The 22788-nt window shown below is 39.5% G+C and overlaps 1 protein-coding gene across 1 annotated transcript in view; it reads right to left on the bottom strand.

Annotated features, from left to right (window-relative positions):
• LOC134861705 (A disintegrin and metalloproteinase with thrombospondin motifs 16) overlaps nucleotides 1–19410 on the bottom strand; it is a 47550-nt gene extending 28140 nt beyond the window's left edge. The window contains exons 1-8 of the mRNA XM_063879121.1: nucleotides 19321–19410; nucleotides 19074–19164; nucleotides 15359–15717; nucleotides 6969–7121; nucleotides 6755–6893; nucleotides 4110–4312; nucleotides 2757–2840; nucleotides 1722–1881 (exon numbers count right to left, since the gene is read on the bottom strand). Of these exons, the coding sequence (XP_063735191.1) occupies nucleotides 1722–1881; nucleotides 2757–2840; nucleotides 4110–4312; nucleotides 6755–6893; nucleotides 6969–7121; nucleotides 15359–15717; nucleotides 19074–19164; nucleotides 19321–19410 (1279 nt within the window). The remainder of the gene's footprint in view (nucleotides 1–1721; nucleotides 1882–2756; nucleotides 2841–4109; nucleotides 4313–6754; nucleotides 6894–6968; nucleotides 7122–15358; nucleotides 15718–19073; nucleotides 19165–19320) is intronic.
• Between the last annotated feature and the right edge of the window lie 3378 nt (nucleotides 19411–22788).

Raw genomic sequence — 22788 nt, 5'->3', positions numbered from 1 at the left:
GAACACTGTCAATCCTGGGTTAACTCCTGAACTGTGTTACTCTAACAGGATTCTCTCAAATGGGAAGCACAAAAAACTCTCTCACAAGAGACAACTGGGTTCAAACCCTCCGTATGTTCCTGTGCTGGACTCTGTGGAAACATTCCTAGATCCCCAGCTACCTTTCCATTATCTTTAAAGCATTTTTTATCCGTCTTCACTTCTTACTCATTCTCTATTAAACCCACGTTTACTATTTAACTCGCTTTATACCTTCTCTCTGCAATATCCTTCTGTCTCTTTTCCCGATTGTATCCACACACACACACACACACACACACACACACACACACACACACACACACACACACACACACACACACACACACACACACACACACACACACACACACACACACACACACACACACACACACACACACACACACACCCGGCACTCTTGGCTCTGTATCAAAAAGGATAAAACCCAACGGGGCCTCCCTTAATGTTTTTTTCCCGGTGTCTCAGTGAGAGTTTAGCCTTGTGTTTTGTTATTTTATGGCTCAAAGTCATTCTCCATAAGCGTAAACCCCCTTAAGTAATGTTCTCATGTACATACTGTACGTTGCTAACGTGAATAATGACATTAAACACAAGCATGCAAATTGACTGCGAGAACTGCTATTTACTTTTTTGTGTCAGGAAAGAGGTCGATCAGTAATATTTTGAATTAAGGAGAAAACATTGAGCGAAGGGGCTCTAACTGCAATGCAAATAAACTGTGTTATATACTGCATGGTAGCTGGAATGGTCAATTTGCCTTGCACCTTTGGGAGAACTAACTCTTTTTTGAATGTACACACACAGAAACACACACAGACCTTTGAACTGGGCTTTCATAGCAATGATTAGAGCTAATGCTAGCCTCACTTTGACACTTTGAAGTCAAAGCATAAGCCTGGGGTTTGAAGCCAGTGTGCGCTTCACATATATGTGTTTGTGCTTGTGTGTGTTTGAGTGTGACTGTTTCTCTGGGACACACAATGGAAGTTTTTTCTCACAGTGAGGAAGTCAACAATGTGTTCGCATGGTCATTATTACAAACAAGCTGTTGTTAGTTTGTTAGATGGTTTACACTCAATGACTGAGAGTGTGTGTGTGTTCAAGGAAGCTGTGTTTGGTCTGTACAGTTCACAGCTAAAAGGGCACTTTTTTGAATGATTTGAGTGAAAACATGATGAGCAGTCTTATTTACTGACTTTATGGCCAATATTCCTCTAATGTTGCATCTGCAATTAATCAGATATAAATGTGTTTGTGAATCAGATTTGCCCATTTGATTTAGCTTTTTATGGTCATGATATTCATATTTTCTTGTCATGTATGGTAAAACATAAACGTTTTCAACTCAGTTTATACAGTGGTTGATACTGCAAAGTTGAAAACATCTGAAAGCAGTGGATTTTTTGAACATCTGGTTTAGCTGACGTGAAACTAGGTGTGACACTAGGAATACACTAGGTGTGACACTGTGTGACAAAGGACAGGGACAACTTCCCAGAGAAGGACAGACAGGAAGAATGAATTGCATAGTTCTAAAAAGACCAAGGAACAAAGCAGAATAGGGACAGATGGCATATTTGGGACTTTGTAAGATTATTTCGATCAACCCTTGTCATTTTAGCATTTGGATCAGTATTAGTCTTTAGGCATTTTGTAACTGCAGAATCTACTTAGCATACCAAGAGTGTCACAGGGTTCATTCTTCCAAGAGCAGATGTCTAGTCCTGTGAGGAGGATGGCGTGGTCATGGTGTCGGCCCTCCCTGCCTCCCAGGGTGGACTGCCAGTGGCAGAAGCTGTTCAGTGTGTGGTCTGCATGGTGGTTGATCACCAAGCCATCCTGTGAGATAAGGAGATAAGAGGAAGCAAAAAGAGAGACAATGTTGCTTTATGTTTGTATCTGAGAGCAAGCTAGTCTTCTTCATTAAAAGGAGAAAAGTGTCAAAGAGAAGGCAATGTGATTACATTTATTTTTCATTTTATGTTAGTTTCTTGCCTGGTTTATACATTTAATTACCAAACTCTTTTATATATAGATTTGAGAAAGACGAGAAGACAACAGATTAGAGTTGCTGCTACAAAGACAAACATCTGGGACATTTTTCACATTCCTCCCGCTGATAATACCCTCTTCAGTTAGATGAAAATCTATTAACATTACAGGTGGATGGAAACCAGAATCCATTCTACTCGCCCTGCTTGACTCTTTGTCTTTGACCCTGCCCCACCTGTTCCTCTCTGCTTCTTTCCCTCTCCTTTCTTTTCGCTTGCACTCATGTTGTCTTTCTTTCCATCTCCCGCTCTGAAAGAATTTCCCTTCTATGTCTGGCAAAGATCCAAGGAAATGCACATCCTATAATTAACCACTGTAAAAGTCCTTAGTAGTTGGGACGAACCCAGGAACATATCTGAGAGACAAAGTGATCTGGACCTTCAGGGATGAAAACAAATAAACCTTTTTTTTTGCAGTTTTTTGTGCTTTGCATTCCTTTCGTTTCTGAAGCTCCAACATGAGCACAGCTAACAGAGAGGGAAACACACTGTTATTAGGGTGCTTGAAGTCCCTTTAACTGGATACATACAAATCCTTTCATGTGATAATGTTCAAAACCCTTCCAATTTGCAAAATTGTTTAAAAATACAGCCATGAAATTCAGTGATCCGTCATTGACATATTAAGGTAGTCAGCTGAATAGCATGCATTGTGATGCTTACCTGGTCTTCATCCAAAAGCACAAGGCCAACGATCACTATGTTGATGTTCCCCCCTATCGTACCATCTTTGAAGAGACTGGAAACCTAGGAGGCAGGCAAAAATACATTGTTACATATTATTAATACAATAGTTTGATTACACTTTTTCATCCATCTATTTCATCATGAAAGTCAGAATTGATCATGTTTGCAGCTTTTTATAAAAATATGACTCATGAAAGTGACAACAGTTAAAATAACTAAAGACATTTCCTATTTCATTAAGGTTACTCTGCCATAGTAGGTCCTGAAATGTATCCTTTTGTTCTGATGACCAATACGTTATTGCACCACTTAGACATACGCAATAGAGAAGTCTGTGTCAAGTGCATAAGACAATACACATTCCTGTAGAAAAAAAAACACAAATCCCTTTTGATGGTATCACGGAGGTATGACAGCCATAACTGCTGTTTTCAATTGAGCTTCTTGTACTCAAACGGATATCTGACCATTAATCATAACACCTCGGGCTTTGAAGGTAGACTCCTGATCCTTTGCGCTTGTTCGCTCTCTATCTTTCTCCTTGTGAATACCTCAGGTGCCACTCACTAAGCCCTTTTCCCCCCTTCAGGAACACTCTCATTCGTTCCTTATGTTCCTGATGTTTGGTCTTCCACTGCGCTGACGCAAAGGAAGACACATGGCTGTGGTTTGTTACCAAATTCAGGCAGAATTCAGAGGTCAAAGAGGCAATCAAAACCACTTACTTAAACTAAACTCTCATGCTACAACACTGTTTGACAGAGCTCCACATTTGTAAAATTCAACACATACAGTAAATCACTTATAGAAACAATCACCAGTTTCCATAGAGCTTCAGTGTTGTGTGCTACATCATGTGGTGTGTTACATTTGTAATTAAAGCTTTTGAAGTCTTTCCACTCTGCTGCGAAGAAAACATAAGTCCACGCAAAGGCTGGAAAGGCATATCATGTTGAATTTTTCACAAATATTAAATAACCTTTGAAGACCCATGAGAGCTGGCAGGTGGGGTAGGGGGATGGGTGTTTTCTGTGAAACTCCATACTACAGTTAGGTGACTCCTCTGAGGCGGGCCATTACTGCTCCAACTTGGTTTCTACTAGAGGGAACTATGTTTTCAAAATAGACGGATTATCTTTGGATTTGTCAGTCACTCATTAAGTAGCAAAACGATCGTGACGGAATTTGCTTTCAGATCAGCTGAGCACGATGGGAGGGCACTCTGAGCGTCATGGCTATGATCTCACTGAGATATCACTTTCATGTTTTTAGATGTGCTCTCTCTCATAAGGGAGATGTGTAACATTATTATTATTATGTTTCCCTCACCATATTAAGCACTGTGAGAACATATGTGGTAATGTTCTCGTGGCCGTGGTTGTCCATCATCTTCTTGTCCACCACCACCAGCGTCTCCACGTTGAGCTTCTCATTACCCTTGTTCTTCATTAGCACTGCTCTTTTGCTCCTCGGAATGAACTTGTACTCATCTGGAAGGGTGAAGACATCCTCTTCTGGAGGCTTGGGCATGTCTGAATAGAACAGAATGAAAAGTAAATGGGGTGAACTTATTAACCTTTTTAACAAAAGAAAGGGTGTGGAAACTTAAGAAGAAACTGAAAGAACGTGGCTTCAGAATGTTGAGGAAACAAACGTATGTGCAGTTTGATGAGTTGTAAGTGATTGATGAAAGAAAAAACAATAGTGCATATAATAGCAAGTTAATAGCAATAATTGCGTCCATTAAAAATATACAACCCTTCCTTCCCACAGCTAATTATGTGTTGTGCAATATTTGAAATACACCTATAGCCAATAGCCAAATGGCCAACTTTGCGTGTGAGTGTTAACCAGTGTTTCTTGAAAGTAGCTGACAAACATTGTGGATGATTAACTATACACTTTCTTTAAAGAGCTGATGTCATGTTTAAACTGTAAACTGAGAATTTTTTCTGATGTTGACTCTGGCAGTCTGAGTGTTATGCTACCACTAAGTAAAGTGTGAAACCACAGAATGGCTGTGCATTAGCAACAGCTAGAGCAAGTCACATTTTCTAATGTGCAATTTGAAAGCTGTAATTGACATTACATTATGAAAAGCAAATCCATTTGGCTGTCAGTGAAGTCATCAAACAGATCTCTGAGCAATTTTATATAACTTAGACATAACACAATACTGTGTAATGATGGACAAGGTCCAAATCTGGATTCATTATGATGGTAAATTAATGTATTTACCTATATCCGTTTTTATCTAATTTGCAAATGTATTAATAAAGGTACATTTGGATGGGGCCCAAAATGATGTCAGTGTGTCAAAGATAGGATAAGCACTTTAACTGTAAAGTAAAGTTGTATTAAAGGAAAAATCATTTAAAATTATAAAGCATATTGGTACAACTTATCAGTGCTTTAAGTACAATTTTACTTAAACAAACACACTTAGGGTTATCCTAACATCAAATGACCCCCTCAACCCTGTGTTTGGCTCTACCTTTGAAGCTGGGTAAGATTTGGGAAACTTGTCTCACATCTATAGTCACTTCTACACTTTGACATGAGGTCACACGAATCAAATCAAAGCAAAGCGCAGCCTAAAACTATTTTAGCTTGTGACATTATCGCCTCAAATATTCAGGTTATCAAAACCTTCACTGCCTGGCTGTGATAAACTAAAAAGGCTAAAAAGTTTGCTTACATAGGCAGATAGCAGGTGAGCAACCACAGAGCCTTTTTGACTGAAACATGGCACAGGTGCTCAGTGATGTCATCCTATGGGAATGTAAACATCAGAGTGTTTTTGCAGGGGACAGACAGCTGGGTACTGCAGGGTAACGGAGGTGGTACCAGTCCATTCCCTTCTTATGCTGTCTTTCGAATGACCCCTGTGACACCGGCAATGTTAACTGATCCTGAGGTAATTCCATGAGAGCAAACATTTGTCATGGTGAAAAGTGAGTATAAACCTTTCCCTTAACCTTTCCCAGGTCTTGTCAGTAATGTCACCAAAAAAGTCAATTCAGATGGAGATAATATTCTTAAAAGGAAGCATTTGTCACCATGTAAAATACAACCTACCTCCTAGTTTTAGGATCTATTTTAAAAGAAATGTATCAAAGATGTTGATTTGCTGTTGTGACCAAAGGCTACACAATGTTCTCAACTAAACAATTAACTGATGAGTAACAAATGTGGTCAGCTCTAGTAGAGTACCATTTCTGCTTTTATAAACCACTCTCTGGTTAAGTCAGTACAAACAAACATGTTGTTTTCTCTCTTTAACACAACACGGGTTAATGCTGAGGGTGTTGATTTGATTATTGGTGTTACAAATGTCGCATTTATTTTCTTACCACATTTATTATTATTAATAGCAATAAAATTCCTATCGCAACATATGTGTGTGTGTTATACACCAATCAACCACAAATTAGGGAGGATGCCAATAATACATTTAAACGTGAAAGTCAACAAATACAATTATTATCAAATGTCAATGCTTTTTCTTTTCTCCATACCACAGTGTGTGATGTGATAATTCTTCAAAATGTGGCTTAACTTCTTACATTACAAACCACTAATTTGGTTATATCTTGACAATGCCCAAAATGTGCAATGTGAGATATATGTCCATTTGGGAACTGTCAAATGTTAACCATTTTCATTGGAGGGATTGGAAAGGGCAAAATATGACAAAATGACATTTTTCAAAACCAAACATGTCGCATAATCTAATTTAGATCATAAAAAGATCCAGAGGCAAATATCCTATAAGTGGGATAATTTAAGGAGATTAACTTGAGTAATAAAGTAAGGTTTGTGTGTTACTTCTCCCAATAATTGCACACTTTAATTGTATAATGTAAATTAAAAGCTTAAGAAATGTGAATTACTTAAACTCTGTCAGCATGTTTACTTTATATATGCATGGGAGGCAACATGTGGATTAGAATGAGAAAATTGCCCTTACATACATTTCTTCCGTCTCCCGCAGAAGTGTTGCCTGTGCTTCTCCCCATACGTGTAGTCACTGTGATGATGATGAACCATTTGGTCTCCGTCACTGATGTCACTTTGATGATCATCATGCTCCGGGTTGTAGGTGGGGTCTCTCTGTGAGTTTATGGATCTCTTGGTGACAAAGTGTGATTTGTGATAAGTTGAGTCTGGGGATCTCTTCTGTAGCACCCGAGGGTCATGATCTCTGTGCTCTGTTCGATCACTCTTGTAGAGGATGTGTGGCTGGTGACTTGAGGGTGCAGTAAAGTTCTCTCTCTCGGCGAGGCTGTGGGAAACGGGTCTCAGGAAGTAGTCTGCGTCCTTTGTTCTGATCAAACCTGACTAAAGGGAAAACAGAAAATGCTATTAGCTTTACAGAAGCCTGGGGTAAAATAAAACATGCTCTATTTTGCAAAAATATGAAATGATTGACTTTCTTTTTAATACCATTTCCCTCAGCCCTTATTTGGATAGCTATACTTGTGTCATAATTCAACACATCAAGAGTTCACTTAAAATAGCGTACAGAGCTGCAGTCATTTATTTATAACAAACAATGAAATATCATGCTACAGCTATTCGTTTAGCTTCCCAATATGTCTCTGTCAGCAATTAGTCAAGAATTGACTCCGGGGTCAGTGCAAACCTGACCCCCCTAAACCTCGGCGAGGTTCAATTAATGGAAGTGTTTCTTCATGCTTGACATCTGTTTTGCTGTTCAGGGGTCAAACGTTATCTCAGCAAAATCTAAATAAGACTAAGAGTTTCGAACTAAAGAGTTTGTGTGAGGATGAAAGGAGGTGGTATCTGTCTTGCAAATAAAGGTCCAGGTATTCCTTACTTTAATCTCCATGTGTTAGAAATCTATAACATGATAGATATGTATACATAAAAAGTAGCCCATATAGTATCAGTATCTGAATGTGATCTATAATATGTTAAAAAAAAATTCCTTAGGTTATTTAATATTATGAATACATTTTAAAGTATGAAACTGCTGTTATGTATGGTCCCACTTTAAGTACCAGAGCGTTAACCTTTTGATTTTAGGGGGAAAGTTATGTGAAAGCCAATTATGAAAAGGTTTAGCAAAAGTTTTTTTTTTTTCAGATGACCTTCACTCTCTTTCTCTGTCTGAAAGAGACAGAGACATTTTCAGTTTTCATATTCCATTTTGGATAAACTTCCATCAACAACCGATGATTCAGACACTTTCTCTTGCTCTCTGCCTCTCTCTTTGTCTCTCTCAGTCTGACCAAACACAGACCACATCTGTGTTGACAGTCAACTGGCACAGTGTGTTTGAGCTGTAACTGCTCTTGGCAGAAATATTAGTTTAATTGACTAACCGGTTTTTTTATTATTGTGAGTAGAGTGTGAGGTCCTTGGCTGAGAGAAACAGGCTGACACAGAGGCTGTGGCTTGCCCAGGTTGAGAGTGCATACATATATGTGTGTGTGTGTGCAATGGGGATGTTTGTTTGTGGGACTAAAAAGGGTCAACATTGAAAATGGGAGGACAGGGATTACAGCTATGCAACTGAATGTATGCCTGTGTACAGATGCGTGTATTTCAAGTACAGTAGGAGCGTCTTTATTGGGATTAGTCAATCTTGCAGAAGCAGAACTCTATTGTTGAAGTGTTCATGTTGCTATATTCATCACCACAATTGAGTTACCCCATTTCATCGTCTCTTACAACCTCTGGCCTCTCTCCACCAGCCTTTCAACCACAGATCAGGAAACCTTGGAAAATTAGGCACTGAAGTTGAAAATGATGAACTCCAGGAATACAAGCCAAGACAGATGTGTAAGCTGTGACCACAGTGGCTGTTGAGTTTACAGCTTTCATCACAGAGTGTGGTTAGGAAAATACTGATGCATTTTTATGGGGTTTTTTTATATTCATGGTCAACTTTGCATAATCTAAGTACGCACGACTCTAGAAGTGCAAGGATTTTATAGCATGTCAAATGAAGGCTACCATGTGAAGAAGGCTGCTGTTCACTTATATGCCTTTACCACGACCTAGAGGAGAGCAGTTGTTGTTTACAGGTGTTTCTGAATCAGATAATTTCCCACAGTGCAGAAACTGGTATTTGACAGTCAAATAATAAGCCGAAACAGTGGTGTAGAAATATATTTGGAGACATATTTACAGTAGCAAATACACTCTTCAGCCCCGTACTTATTGAGATGATTACAATCTTTTGGGACCCTTACAACAACAAGTGAAGTCCAGTCTCAGTGTGCATGTTTTGATACATCAGCAACCCACCAGCACTAGTTCTATTCTTTGTTAAAACTCTCAAAATATACAACTTTGGTTTCTCCATGACCATGTTGAAACCAATTCTATGAAACACTTGACAATGATTTACAGTCATGGGATCCATTAGTTAAAGAAAAGTAGAAAAAAGGGGCTTGTTAATGCGTTTCCACCTTCTCAGCTTTTTTTAACTGGGAACTCCAGCCTGGATCATTGGCAAGTGACAACCTGTGCATGATCCTTTCATCCGAATAGTACTGGTCCCGGCGTTGTGTAATCACAGGCAATTGTCAGAATGAGGCCTCTGACCTGAACTGAGCTGCTGTCAACCTTGATGTGTCGGTGCCATGGGGGTGTTAAGGCATTAGTGTGGAAATGGGTGCAACGTGATATTTGAAAAACACAATTTCTGGTGAGTTAGTTGGTCATCCTATCAGAAAATAATTAAAGCTTTTGGAAGAGGTGAATACAATGCTTTTGTCGTGAAGGTTTATTTTTGTTCAGCTCATTCCAAAAAGAGATTGGAAACATAAAGAAGAGGAAATCCATGATGGAAAGAGACAATCATAGAACCTACACCTGCAGCATGTTGATTGTAGTGTTTAGTAAGGATTTGGTATAGAAACTGCCATGTTCTGATGTATATCAAAGAGTAGTCTGGAGCTGTCGGCTGTTGGCTAACATTCAGTCTTAAGAAGAACTATGTATTATTCTGAATATATGAAGAGCTGTGTTACATACAGTAGGACTACTTCCAATCATCATGCTGCCAACTCCATTCTTACTTATGTGGTTAAAACAATTCCAAACATAGCTGTGCTTCAGTGTTGTTTATATCTGCAGGAAACACTGAATATATAGAGCAGTATGCAGATATGTAAGCATGCAGTAAACTTTTGTTGTTAGGGTTTATTTTTGAGTCTCCATTATAACAAGATGCAGTACTTGTCACACTTCCTCTTGCTTCCTCTTATCTACTTCTACTGTCAGACAGAAAGAGCAATGCGCTTTATTGTTAATTGAATTGTTTCTTTATGATCTTTGTCCTGTGCCAAATAAAGTCAATCCAGATGTGTTTGTTTAAATATTTAACTTTGCTTTATTTGTTGGCACAAACCAGCAAACCTTTACAGAAATAATACCTGCTTTGTTATCATTATGTCTTAATTGAACAAGGACCATACGTACAAATACGTCAATCTCAAAGAGAAAAAAGTTGCTTGATTATGGCTAAAAGCTCATTTCCATCTACGGTCCCTGGGCAGTGTACTGCATTGTATGTACAACGTACCAAGCACATAATCTTTCGGATGTATTTAGCCTGTAAAATCTTTCACAGACTTTAAGCTTGGCGTCACACAAAACAACATGCATCCGCTTCTTCCTCATACTATCTGAGTATGCAAGTCACTATGTTGGGAGATTAGGTCAACTACTGCCTTACCTAAATAGCCAAAGTCATCAGATTACATACTGCGCTCTACGAGGTGCAAATAGCAGTCATAAAATGCTGAAACATTACTTGGGAGGGCGCAAACAGCTGGACTCTTTAGAGTCAGACGCATCCAGACAAGCAGCGACAGGAAAGGGGGTAGGTAGGAAAACGGAACTGAGGAGGGAAGCACTCAATGCATTACAAGGTGCACCTGACCGTGTATAGTATACGGTTCTCACTTAGTTCTATCCAAGCCGCTCTTTGCAATGATGACCAAATGAGACCATAAACCTACTGCTACTTAAAGTTCATATTATTTGTCAGGTTTTTGGTCCATGCTTGCCTTTTATTTCAGTCCAAGCATGAGAAGTACAGTATGTCTTTGAGCTTTACAACATGATACCAGGTCAACTTATAAACCAAATTTAGTTTTGTTTTACAACCAAAGACAAAAAATACTAACAGGAGATTGGATGTTGAATAAAAAAAAGAAGTGGCCATTACAAATATATTGTTTAAAAGTAAATTTCCCAATAACGTTTCTTTAGGCGGACCAAAGTGCAGCAGTAATTCTTTCACATGTATGACACAGGCAAACATTTGGAGTCGTTGAAGGCAGGGATTCAAAATTTAGCTCAATGTAGCAAAGGCTTATTGTAAAACTGGGAAATATACTCTTACATTGAACTTAAGTACAGGATAATATTTCTAATCATTTAGCAATTTTACCCTAAGCTATACCTTCGTCATCTATTGGCTAGCACAATATACCAACTGGATTTCTATCACCTTAAAAACAACAGATGTTCGAAACTGACATAAAACCTGTCTCTGAGACATGTGCACATAAATCATTCCCTAATGTACTTTGTCTGAATGAAAAAACCAAGAGTGATGTTTGCAAATGATAAAACATGTAAGAAGTCCTTTAAGATTGTTTGATTGTCTGATTGAGCTTACCGTATGTTTTAAAAAAGGATTATAGTAACCTCGGAAGATCACACTGCCTGCTTTTCAAAGCATCATCACATCAATAGACCATGCTTATATATTCTTGGAAATCCCGAAGGTGGAACGTGTGTGAAACATTCTATTACAACGACTACTACTAAGCCTGAGGCAAAAAACACACCCGTCCTTTTACAAGAGGAAAACACATGACCTCCAGGTGATTTGTAGTGGGAGGACATTTAGTTTTACCCTTTGGTACAAAAGAAAGGTGCACATTAGAAGTCTGAGTAAAATTACACTTGACAAACAGGTAGGCTATGTTAAGCTTGGAGATAATTAGTACTTTTATAGGATAAAACTGGCAGATATGGGGCTTGAGGTTGCTTAAGCAAACATGTAACTAGTTCCAGTTTGTTAACTTCTTTAAGTTAAGAAGAAGAAGACACATAATTGGTGGTGTTTTTTTGTGCTAAATGCAAACATCAACATCCTCACAATGACAATACTAACATGCAGGGGGTATAATGTTTACTATTATAACCATGTTAGTTTAGCTTGTTAATTAGCACTAAACACAACAACTGAGGCAGATGTGAATCTCTCTTTGATAAAGTCATATGAAAGTCGGAGTGTTGGATACATTGAAATATAGAAAGTAAGTAGACATTACATTTTTGGAACTGAAAATTGTGTACAAAAGTTTATGCCAATCCATCCAATAAGCTAGATGTTGAGATACTTCAGTCTTAACCAAATTTGTGAACAACAGACCAATATGACTGAGCATAGAGCCATACTGCTGATGCTATCATGGCTGAAAACAAGCACACAATGTCATGTATACAGTAAAAAAAAAAAGTTTGTGGTGTGAGAGTCAAACAATGCCTTCATGGCTCTCTTCTCACCCCTAAACTCCCACACCCCCTATAAAATCCATACTAAAGAGGATTACGCTATGCATCGACAGAGAGAGGGACTTGCTTTATGATCTCCCCTTCCACATATGGGTCACTGTGCTGAGTTGCAAACTATTTGGCAGGTGAACAGTCCACGGAATTGGCCTGCTTCTTTTATTCCACCAATTCCTTGCTCGTAGGTATGAGATTTTTATGGTTGAACTCCCTACTGTCATCAAAGCGGGGCTAACAACTATATGGGCTGCCAGAGGAGGAGAGTTCAAATGGCAACTTATACATGCGCTTTACAACGTAACACTCACAAGGGGGTTTTCAGCACTTCAAAATGCCACGGAGGGGACAATGACCCTCATAGTGTTCAACTCTATAGAACATCCCTCTGTTTTTGTCTTACCTCTGTCTTTTTCGTTTAACTTTTGCCGACTCTATTGACAAGCCAGAGAAAAACACCAACATATAGACATAGTGTATGAGTCAAATACAACAAAAGCAATTGAGCGTTGTTTTCCTCAACGAGCGGAATGTAAATACAGGGTGAATAGGGGAATCTCTTGTGGTGTTATACATAAAACACACAATGATTAATTCTCCTTATTGCCGCTGTAATACCATAAAGAGGGAGATGACTCTATGCCACGTATACACTGAACTGACCGGAAGTACTGATACGACTTGAAGCAACCAATAGGAAGAGGCAACCGCTGGACAAAGAGCAATCCAACACTGGGTGCGGTCTCTTTTTGCTCGGACCCACGGACAGTGAACACCTCGTGAATTCTATTCATGTTTTGGGCCTGTTCAAGTGCGTATTGAGCTTTAGGGCCACAGCTGTGAAACTATTGTAAAACCTACTACTGCATCTTTTTATTAAACACTCCTTTTATAATTTTTACGGGAGTTTTGCCTTCTTTCTTTTAAACCGACTCCTGGGCTTCAAATAAACGAACATTTCCAACAATACAAAACACAATGACAACACGTACTACCAAAAACAGGAACAGGTTAAATACTGAAAACAGAATTTCCCTATCAAGGAAAATATCTAAAACAATAATAGTTTAAATAAGGCTGATTGAATGAACTCAATGTTAGCGGTGTTGTGCTGCTGATACAGCTATTGATCCAAACCCAAATTGTCAATATTTACCTGCCTTCTGCACTAGGTACTTGACCAAAGTGCAAGGTTTGCAATCGGGTACCACGTTTTGACCAATTGTCTGCCTGAAGTGAAAACTAATACTGCATTCTATATTCAGGTCTTGTTATGTTAATATGTATTGTTCAAAAAGAAATGCAACTCAGCACATGATTACAGACATTTTGACACTAAAAATAGCATTCCCTTTGAGCCTAAATAACGTTGTCTGCTGATCTCTGCAGTTCCCTGTTGCAAATATGAAAAAGGTCAAATCACTAATGCACTGACCCAGTCCAACCTAGCCAGCCTCAGTCGTGAGAACCACATTTACAGTCTGTGCAACCCTGGACCTTTTGGCTGAATCTTTTATTGGGATCTGGTCTGAAATACATGCATGCGCACAAAGACTCACACACACACAGACACAGAAGAAGAAGAGGAAGAAGCATCCCTGGAGATATGTCGTTCTCTGTCTACTTTTAGAGACTTAGATTCTCAGACACAGCAGCAGTCCTCTACAATGGAACTATAAACAGCAAGAAAGGCCAGGAATTTATTTTATTTAAATGTAGTCAAAATACTAATTTTGATTGTAAAGCTATTGATAGTTGAATTACTACATATCTCCTGTAATGAGGGCCTCCAGTTGCAAAGCTTGTATGGCCACCCGCTTGATTCCTCTCAATAGTCATATCTTTTTTTTTTATCAACTAATGAACTCCAACATCATACTAAACATTATAGGAACTTATCATCTTGCTTTCACTCCAGCTGTTAATATCTAGTATGTGAATGCAAGACTGAGAGGATAAGTGTGTATTTATCAAGCCCTTTGTTCTCTAGTGCAGTACCACTTGGGGTCCTACTGGGGTGGAACCGCTTCACTTAGGTTTACTTAATGTCACTCTAACAGTAGCATTTTTTTCTTTATATTTTTGTGAAAGAGGAGGACCACTAAAGTAATAAATTAAATTCAGCAAAAAGTACTTTATATTCAGTGAAATAACAGTATACTGTCTGCGATATAAGAAGATGAACGACAACCATAACATTGTTTTGGCATGCTTGGCATGAACGTCTTTTGGGAATTTTCCTGGCTAATTGACGCATGAACATGCGCAATTCAAAGACTTGACTTTTCCATTCATTAGTTATTCATTTGCTGATTTAGGCACAAGTGCAATGTACACTGAATGAGCTAAGACTAATGATTCACAGCAGTTTGGAGGAAGGAACATCTGTGTATGACTTGTCAACATTGCCAGTGGGTTTTTAAGTCATTTTAAGTCAAGTACAATTCGATTTTATGACCAGATCAGACAGATAATGCAACGACTCAAATGCTGTTGAAAAGCAGCCACACAGAAGTTAACTTAGGAGACTGCTTTATAAATGTGTAAGTGTCAGAGAAAAGGACAGTGTTTTACAAATGAAAACATTTTTTATCCAGATTCACTGGCTGGCAGTAATCAGATTTTCTCCTCCTTTAATACTTGGTTTCCTTCTCACCTCATCTTGTGTCAAATTTCTTCTCATCAAAAACCCAGTACATGTTATATTTTACTTTCAGTCACTTACTTTTAACTACTCTCCACGCTAATTCAGCATGACAAGAACACTTAAGCTGTGTTTATATTATCAATGGTCCCAGGATGAGCTATATTTCTTCAATTTGACTCCAAGGCACACTATTCCTCCTAGGTCAGTAAGTGCAATTACAGAATGGTGTCAAAAACAAAAAAACAAAAAAACTTTCAAATGATTTGACCCAGAATTCCTTTGCAAACACACCCAACCCCAATCATACACATTTACGCCACCCTTCTCATGCAGACCCCACCTCAACCAGACTGTGCATGTTCAGACTCACCATTCCCATGCATGTGGACAGTGCTACTGAGGAATTGACACTTGACCTCAGTGACCCCTGGTAAAAGCAGAGGTCGTGCTGGTGGTAGGCCCTCAGGCTCTTGGTGCCGTTCTTTCCCAGGACCTGGATGGTGAAGCCAGGTGCAATCAGGCTCTCTGAGGCTTCCGTCAGCTCCATATGGAAGTCCTGCCCCAAGCCACTCATCCGGAAATGGACCGTTTCACTGCTGCCATCGGTGTTTGGTGAGTCTGCATCTGGGCTCAGGGATCGCCGCCTCCTCCAGCGCTGATAGTGGGCAACTTCATGAGAGATATGAACGCCTTGGTGGTTGACCTCATAGGGAGAAACAATTTCATATTCTGGAAAAAAGATATAGAAAAAAATGGATTAGGAGATTATTGTTTCAAAGGCAACATTTGCTCTAAGATAATACATTAAACTAGTAGAGATGTGATGGGGACTGAAATTGGGAGCTATTGTTGAGTGAAAGCTATGATGTTGGGTATACATGTTGTAAATGACAAGTTGGCAAACATGAAATACTGATTTGACATGTCAGCATAATTTAAAGTGACACAGTGTATGCTGTGTCAGTTGCTACCTTGGTTGCATGATGGACTGAATACAAATAACAACCTTTTTCCTTCTTAAAGTTTCCTTGACCTGCCTCATATACTTTTGCCGACAGGGTCAAGAAAGAGTTACAAGAAAAGGAAGGGTTTTAGACAATTCCATCACAGGCACTTGAGTGGTGACTGAATCCTGTTTGACCTGTAGTGTTTTACTAGAGCTTTTACTACAGCTCAGGCTGAATAACTGCTGGTCATAAATGGAGATGGTGGTAGGTCACAGGCCTGGTTTCTTAAACGAGTTAAATGTCTAAAGGCGCTTTGGCCACAGAAAGTAACGGGAAGTCCTCCAAAGGTCAAATCAAAAGAGTAGCCAGCTCCTTTAGCCTCACTGAACTTGGTTTTCAAGTGTAAATCATGACAGACACTGCTCTTGTCCAAATTTGTCATCTACTAAATCAAGCAATCCCCTATGTGGAAAGAAGCATGACTTTGGATATATTGCAGGTTTTCAGATTTCATGCATGTTGCATGGACAAAAAAATGAAATGCAATTTTTAATATACTTTAGCTTTAAAGGGTGTTCCATAGTAAGTTTTGTTACTGTAGTGAGATATTGGTGATGATAGAGGGTGCCTGTGAGCCATCACACACCCTTTGAAACCTAATGTGCTTGATACCCTTTGGGTCTATAAGTAACCACCAGGTAAACAAATACAATAGTGTCATTGTTGATTTAGTGACAACATTGTAATGGCTCTTGCAAACGTGTTGAGTCTTCCCATGGGAAACTGATATGTGCACACTTTATCAGCTTAAAATGAAAAGAAATAACAGCAACCTTGGACTTACAGTCAACAAGAGCCAGTCTCAGTTACTGTACAGCCTGAATAATGAGTAAATATAGCACAGAGACAGACATGTTTTGGCCGTGGTAAACATGCAGGGTGACAGACAGTGTGTCATCACTGGCAGTGTGAACGCCTGAGGTTTGAACTTGGCTATTTGGTGATTCTTAAAGGAAGACTCCTACCACATAATGACCATTTGTTTATCAATTACTCACCCTTTGTAGCATTCATGTTTGAGACGCAGTTAGCAGTATGCTGGATAAACTGGATAAATGTGGCTAGGAATTACACTGCATGTGTTGGGTGAGAAGTTGTGTTTTGTTATAGTTTTGCTGTTCTTAATTATCATTTATTTTGTGATTCTTGGCGCCTAGAGGCCTAAGTGAAAAAAAAATCAGTTTTCTTTAAGATTTCAAGGTAACACTGGGTTTGTAATTGATATCCAAATGATCATGTTGTGGGAAATATATACCTTAAAGCCCTCTACAGCATGACATTTATTTATTGGTGGGTGCTTTTATTTGGAGCAAATTGCATTATCAAGACTGCATACATTTTTGCCTGGGTGGTCACAGTGGGACGCAAACCTCCAACACTCCAACACAACCGAGTTCTAGCCTAAGAGTTACAGGACTGAAAAGAGAAAACACATACTTAAGTCCCAAGCATTTTCTGTGCAGACACCAAAAAAAAACAGAAAATGGTCTTCTATCTTCTTCCATCTTTGGCATTTTGTCCATCGACCCCCAACACAATCTCTCACACACACTCATACATTTGCACCTAGTCCACTGTGTTTGTTCCGCCCTAACTCAAAAACCAGCTGCAGTGACCCATGTCTGGCAGTATACAAACACAGATTCTGCGGGAACAGACCTTACACACACACACACACACACACACACACACACACACAAACACACACCTTGTCTGATGGACTGAGACAAGATCTTGTGGTGATTAGTCTGTTGGTTTAGTGGCTCCTGAGTGCCATTAGTACTGATACCAATGGGTGCATTGACATAAACGTAACAAAAGATTGAACATGGGAACTACTTCCCCACCCGCTCCAACATAGCTGAATGAATGTTAAACACATCAACACTGAGCAATAGTTGTGCTAGCTGTGAGATGATCTGAAACAGAAGTAAGGGCTTCCCCTCCCTTCTGTTTCAGATCATCAGCACATGTGCCCTGTGAAAGGCATTTTGATGCTTTGTTTGTATGTTTGTGTGTCTGCTTTTCATGGTAACTGAAGAAACAACAACAAAAAACAAAGGATCTGAAGGAGAATGCACAGCCAAAGCAGTTGCTGACTCAGCACACCACATGGGGTTAGATCCACAAAACAAAGAACAGATGGAAGACTTGCACTCACTGCTTGCACTCATTACTGAATTGAATATTCGAGTGACATAACTAAAACTCTGTTGTAATGGGGTAGCCCTAAATTACTTAATAAACTTCTTCCCGCATTTAAAAGAAGCTCACAGGCACAACTCCAGGTCCAGTATAGCACATCAGACACTGGTAATGTGCCTAAAGAGGGCATATGTCAACCTAATAGCATTAAACAGACTCAAACTGAAACATGGGCTGCAGGATGTATGCAGCATTTAACAGACTAGTTATGGTATGATAGAAAGTGTGACATTTTTGATTTTGTGTATAATCCTTTTTTCTGCTTTTATATGCTGCTGTGGATGTACTGTTATTTGTCCAGGTGCAGGTACCTGCATGCAAACAACCAGGCCTGTGACTTTCTTGTGTTTCCTTGCTTTAACGGTTTCATTATAAATCATCAGAGTTCCAATCCATGTAAGTCTCTTTTTAAAATATATTGTTGAATACATACAGATACAAACTAAGCAGCTAGGTCAGGGTTTCATTAAAGGAGCAATCCAGTTAATCATCAAATTACATTCAAGGCACATTTTGATTTTTTTCTATTAACTGCTTATAAAAGTTCCATTAGAGTAACTTGGGAAATTAGCAAAAGCAAAAATACACTGCTACTTTTTTTTGGATCCGTTTGAGCTCCAATGCTGCGGCACACACTGGTGTCTCTGATTCAGGGTGCAGGTCGCCCCCCAGCGGTGAAGAGAGGTAATGCACAGCGCAGGTGAGTTCTGTTTGATGCTGCTGGCAGTTTGAGAGATGCGGTGGATGACCTTGCTAGTGATTTTATAGCACCAAAAAGCTAAACATGAACCAGAAGATCAAACAACACTAACAAAAGAACATCGCAGTCTCAGTATCCCAAATGAAATCCTCAAGACGTTTGGTCCAACATACCTGTATGTTGAGGTAAATTGAGAGAGAGGAGCAGGGCAGACACTTCTTGAGGAGATTCAACACTGTCAGCACCATTTGTCAAAAGCACGCTCTGTAAGGATGGAAATGTAAATAAGATTTGGTCTGAGTACACAGCAAAATATCATGGAAAATCTACACGGCTCTCTGTCATTTGAAGTGTTGACAACTTTATGACCTGCTCATGCATGTGCCTACAGGCGCATCGGAGATAATAAAACGGACTTACTTTGTTCAAAGTGAAAAAGCAGAAGAGGTAGAAAACGAGCGACGGGTGCAAACAAGTTCTCCACACCGCACACACCCGCAGGAAAGTCATCTTTGCGCACCTTTACGCAAAAATGCTAAATCAAACGACCACTTTCCAGCAGTTCAAAAGGACCTTGTCCAACAGCAGCCACAGCAGCTCTGGGGAACTTCTGGTGAATGAGGCATCAACGAGATTCAGATGCGGACTTCTTCACTTTTGCCACATTGGTTTCCATTCATTTCCAAGCGCAGTATTCCGATGCAGCACATAGCTTAAACTCAAGTCCTCTCTCCCGGCAAGTCATTTTCTTTTTTTTTATTCCACTCAGACAGTCCGAACAGTATCCAGAGTCTATCTCCCCCTCTCCCTTTAACACACACGCTCACTCTCCCTCCCTCTCTCTTTTTCTTACCCTACCCAGCGATCCCCGAGGACCATATTGACTCCCAGTGAAATCATGTGATTAAAGTTCGTCTTGGCAATAGCAGACTTCTATGAAAGTCGCACCGAGTCCCAATGTGTTTCCCCCCGGGAGAGCTTGCCAAGTAAGCACGCTGAGTACATGGTGTGTGTTTGAGGAAGGGTGTGTGGGTGTGTGTGGGGGAGGGGGTGTTAAGTACAGCCTGTAGCCAATCACATTTGACACCTGTGCTGAGAGATGTGGTTTGTGTCCATCTCTCAGGTTGCAGGAGGATGTGTGCAAGAGGAACAATCAGTGTGTGATAAAAAGAAGAGAACTGGCACAGTGTTCTTTTTGCTTGCAGAGCAAATAATTAATTCCCCTCTTATGTGGGAGACTGCAATAACAAGTTGTTATGTCTTTTAATTGATGATGCATTTCAAAGAAATGAAGAAGAAGAAGAAGAAGAAGAAGAAGAGGAGGAGGAAGAATAATTCAGTTTTCCACTGAATTTAGCAGTTTGGGTATTGTAACCCAAATGTGATCTGGACATTACACCCCGAAAAGCAGGTAATCAGTAATTTGTGATGGATTATGTCTGAAATGTAACCTTTGACCCTGTTTAATCTGCTCGTCACTCTCCCATCTCTCCTGTATTCCGCAGCTGCACTGATAGGCAGCGTGCCAACATTTCTAAACTCCAAACAATCATTCATGGAAGTGCTTAGGAGTGTGGGAGCCAAAAGATCGGGAGCCCTTGTTCATATTCTGGAGCGTTTCATCCTCCCCAAAAGAAAACCAGATGAGTGTTCTGCTGTGCTGAGGGAGAAATAAATGTGTGACGGTTTACGGTGGGATCTTTTTGGCACAAAGTCAGAATATGTGGATCAGAGCGAAGGTGCAAGGTAGTCTATGAGGTTCCACCCAGACTCTGTTCTGCAAGTGTCAGTCTGCAATGGATTTGTTTTCTGTCTACAAAGCTGAAACATGCAGAGGATGGGGTGAATGTCTTTATCTTAAGATAAATAGAAACTTTTTAATTACATTTGAGCATTTAATGGGTGACAGATTCAGATTCATGCATGGCATTTAGCTTTTTGATAAGGATAGAAAAGCCCTATGTTATGTTTCAGCATCTTAGAGAAAGTGATGACAGAAAACCCTTATGATAAATTAGCTAGTGAAAAAGCAGGACAGGACTTTCTCTACGACACTCTGTCCTAAGTATTTGTTTGAGTTGTTTGATGCGTTTTCAAAATGCTCTGTCATGTTAGATTAGTAATAGTGTCACACGTGAAGGATTTCTTTGCTTTGAAAGACAAGAAGGGAATAAACGCACATGTCAAAACCAAAATGACCAACTTCCCCTGATATGCTACTCCCAAAATAAGAGGTAGGCAAAAGAAAATATTAAAAGAACATAGACATCCTGAGAATATTATGCTCCAAACTGATACATACAAAACTGACTTCCAGACTTTTCCTTAAGTTTGCCAATTCTGGATTTATTTAGTGATTTAATGCCATCATGAAGACAATTCCTACCATATGTTTAGAGGCTCAGGAAATCTTTACAGTGTCAGCTGCTGCTAGAGGCTTATCGCTCCTCCTTCTCTTACATTGATACACACACACACTGTCCTACATGCACACATTTGCACACTACACACTGCAATACAAAACCCATTCTGCACCTGAAAGCATACTGCTCACATATGTCAGTGTGAGTTCAACAAATGCACATGTACACAACTGATTGGAAAGTTTTCAAAGCGTCGCATTTTAAAACAGTAATACAGGGTTGTGTTGTCAGACAGTCTGACAGTAGTTCATGGGGGGGATTGAGAAATAAAAACAATAAGATGATGTATTGTTTTTCAGAAGTAAGAACTGATCCCGCTGCTGTGAGTGGTTTGACCTCTGAACCAATGAGCTCCTGTATGCCTCTCAGTCTGCCTGCCTGTCTCTTTTTTAGCATGTCTATTTGCCTGACTACCTGTCTTCAATATGATCTGAGTATGTAAAAATGCAAAGAGCTGGCACATAAAGGAAGCTCTTTTAATTTTTCTAGACAAAGACAGTTTACCGCAGGGAACCTGCAAATATTCACAAGTTCAATGTTTGCTTCAGGGGTTTTGTTCAGTATACTGGTCTACAAAACGGAATATGGTACTAAAGAAAATTGTTTTGTTCATATATATCTGAAACAATGTAAATCCTTCTGCATTTTTTAGTCTGCTGTAGTAAAACAAAGGTTTAAAAAATGTTTAAACATTTTGGGGTATACGCTCTTTCGCTTTTAGCCAAGAATTAGATTGATATCTATCCCAGTCACATCTAAACATTACAATTGAAGCCAATGTGGTAGCTGGGTAACTTACCGTAGCGCAAAGTCTGACCAAATGTAACCTATCAGCATCTAAATATGTATAAAAAGTGCAGTGTAAAAACATTCCTAAAGTCTCTCTCTCCAGCCAAAAAATACTTGAAAAAGGCAAATTCTCAATTTAATATGCCATTGTTTGAAGAAACATGATACAACGTGTTATGTTGTAGGCTTAAAAGGAGGATTTTTTAAAAATAAAGTTTAAAAAAATCGTTTTTTTTCCAAATTTCTATCTTTTCCCTTTAGTCCCACAATTTGGGTCTTAAAGTGTCCTTCTTCTTTAGTCTCTCCAAGTAGTTTTCACTCCATGGTGTAATTTAATTAGCTGTCTAAAACTGTCATCAGGGCAACACGTGTGCGGGAGTGCACAAGAGTGTATGCTTGTGGTGAGCATATGTGGGTTTGTGTGCATGCTCTTATGTGATTTATGTGCACATGAGTCTTGGTGCACGTTAGTGTGAAGCTGGACATGCATGTATGCGTGTGCTGTGCGTGTGTATTTGGGGCCTTACATATGTGCATGTGAATAGTAATCTGACAGCAGCTGTAAAATTCCTCAGTGAGCATCACAGAGGGGAGGCTGATGGGAGCTGACAGGGAGCAAGAGTGAAGGGAGGTGGGAGAGGAAGATGAAGGTGAGTGTGGAGCAAGGGGGAATGGA

The sequence above is a fragment of the Eleginops maclovinus genome, chromosome 3 (genome assembly GCF_036324505.1).
Source record: "Eleginops maclovinus isolate JMC-PN-2008 ecotype Puerto Natales chromosome 3, JC_Emac_rtc_rv5, whole genome shotgun sequence".
Lineage (NCBI taxonomy): Eukaryota > Metazoa > Chordata > Actinopteri > Perciformes > Eleginopidae > Eleginops > Eleginops maclovinus.
Note: the sequence above shows the minus strand (reverse complement) of the source record. Positions and strands in the feature narration are given on the sequence as shown.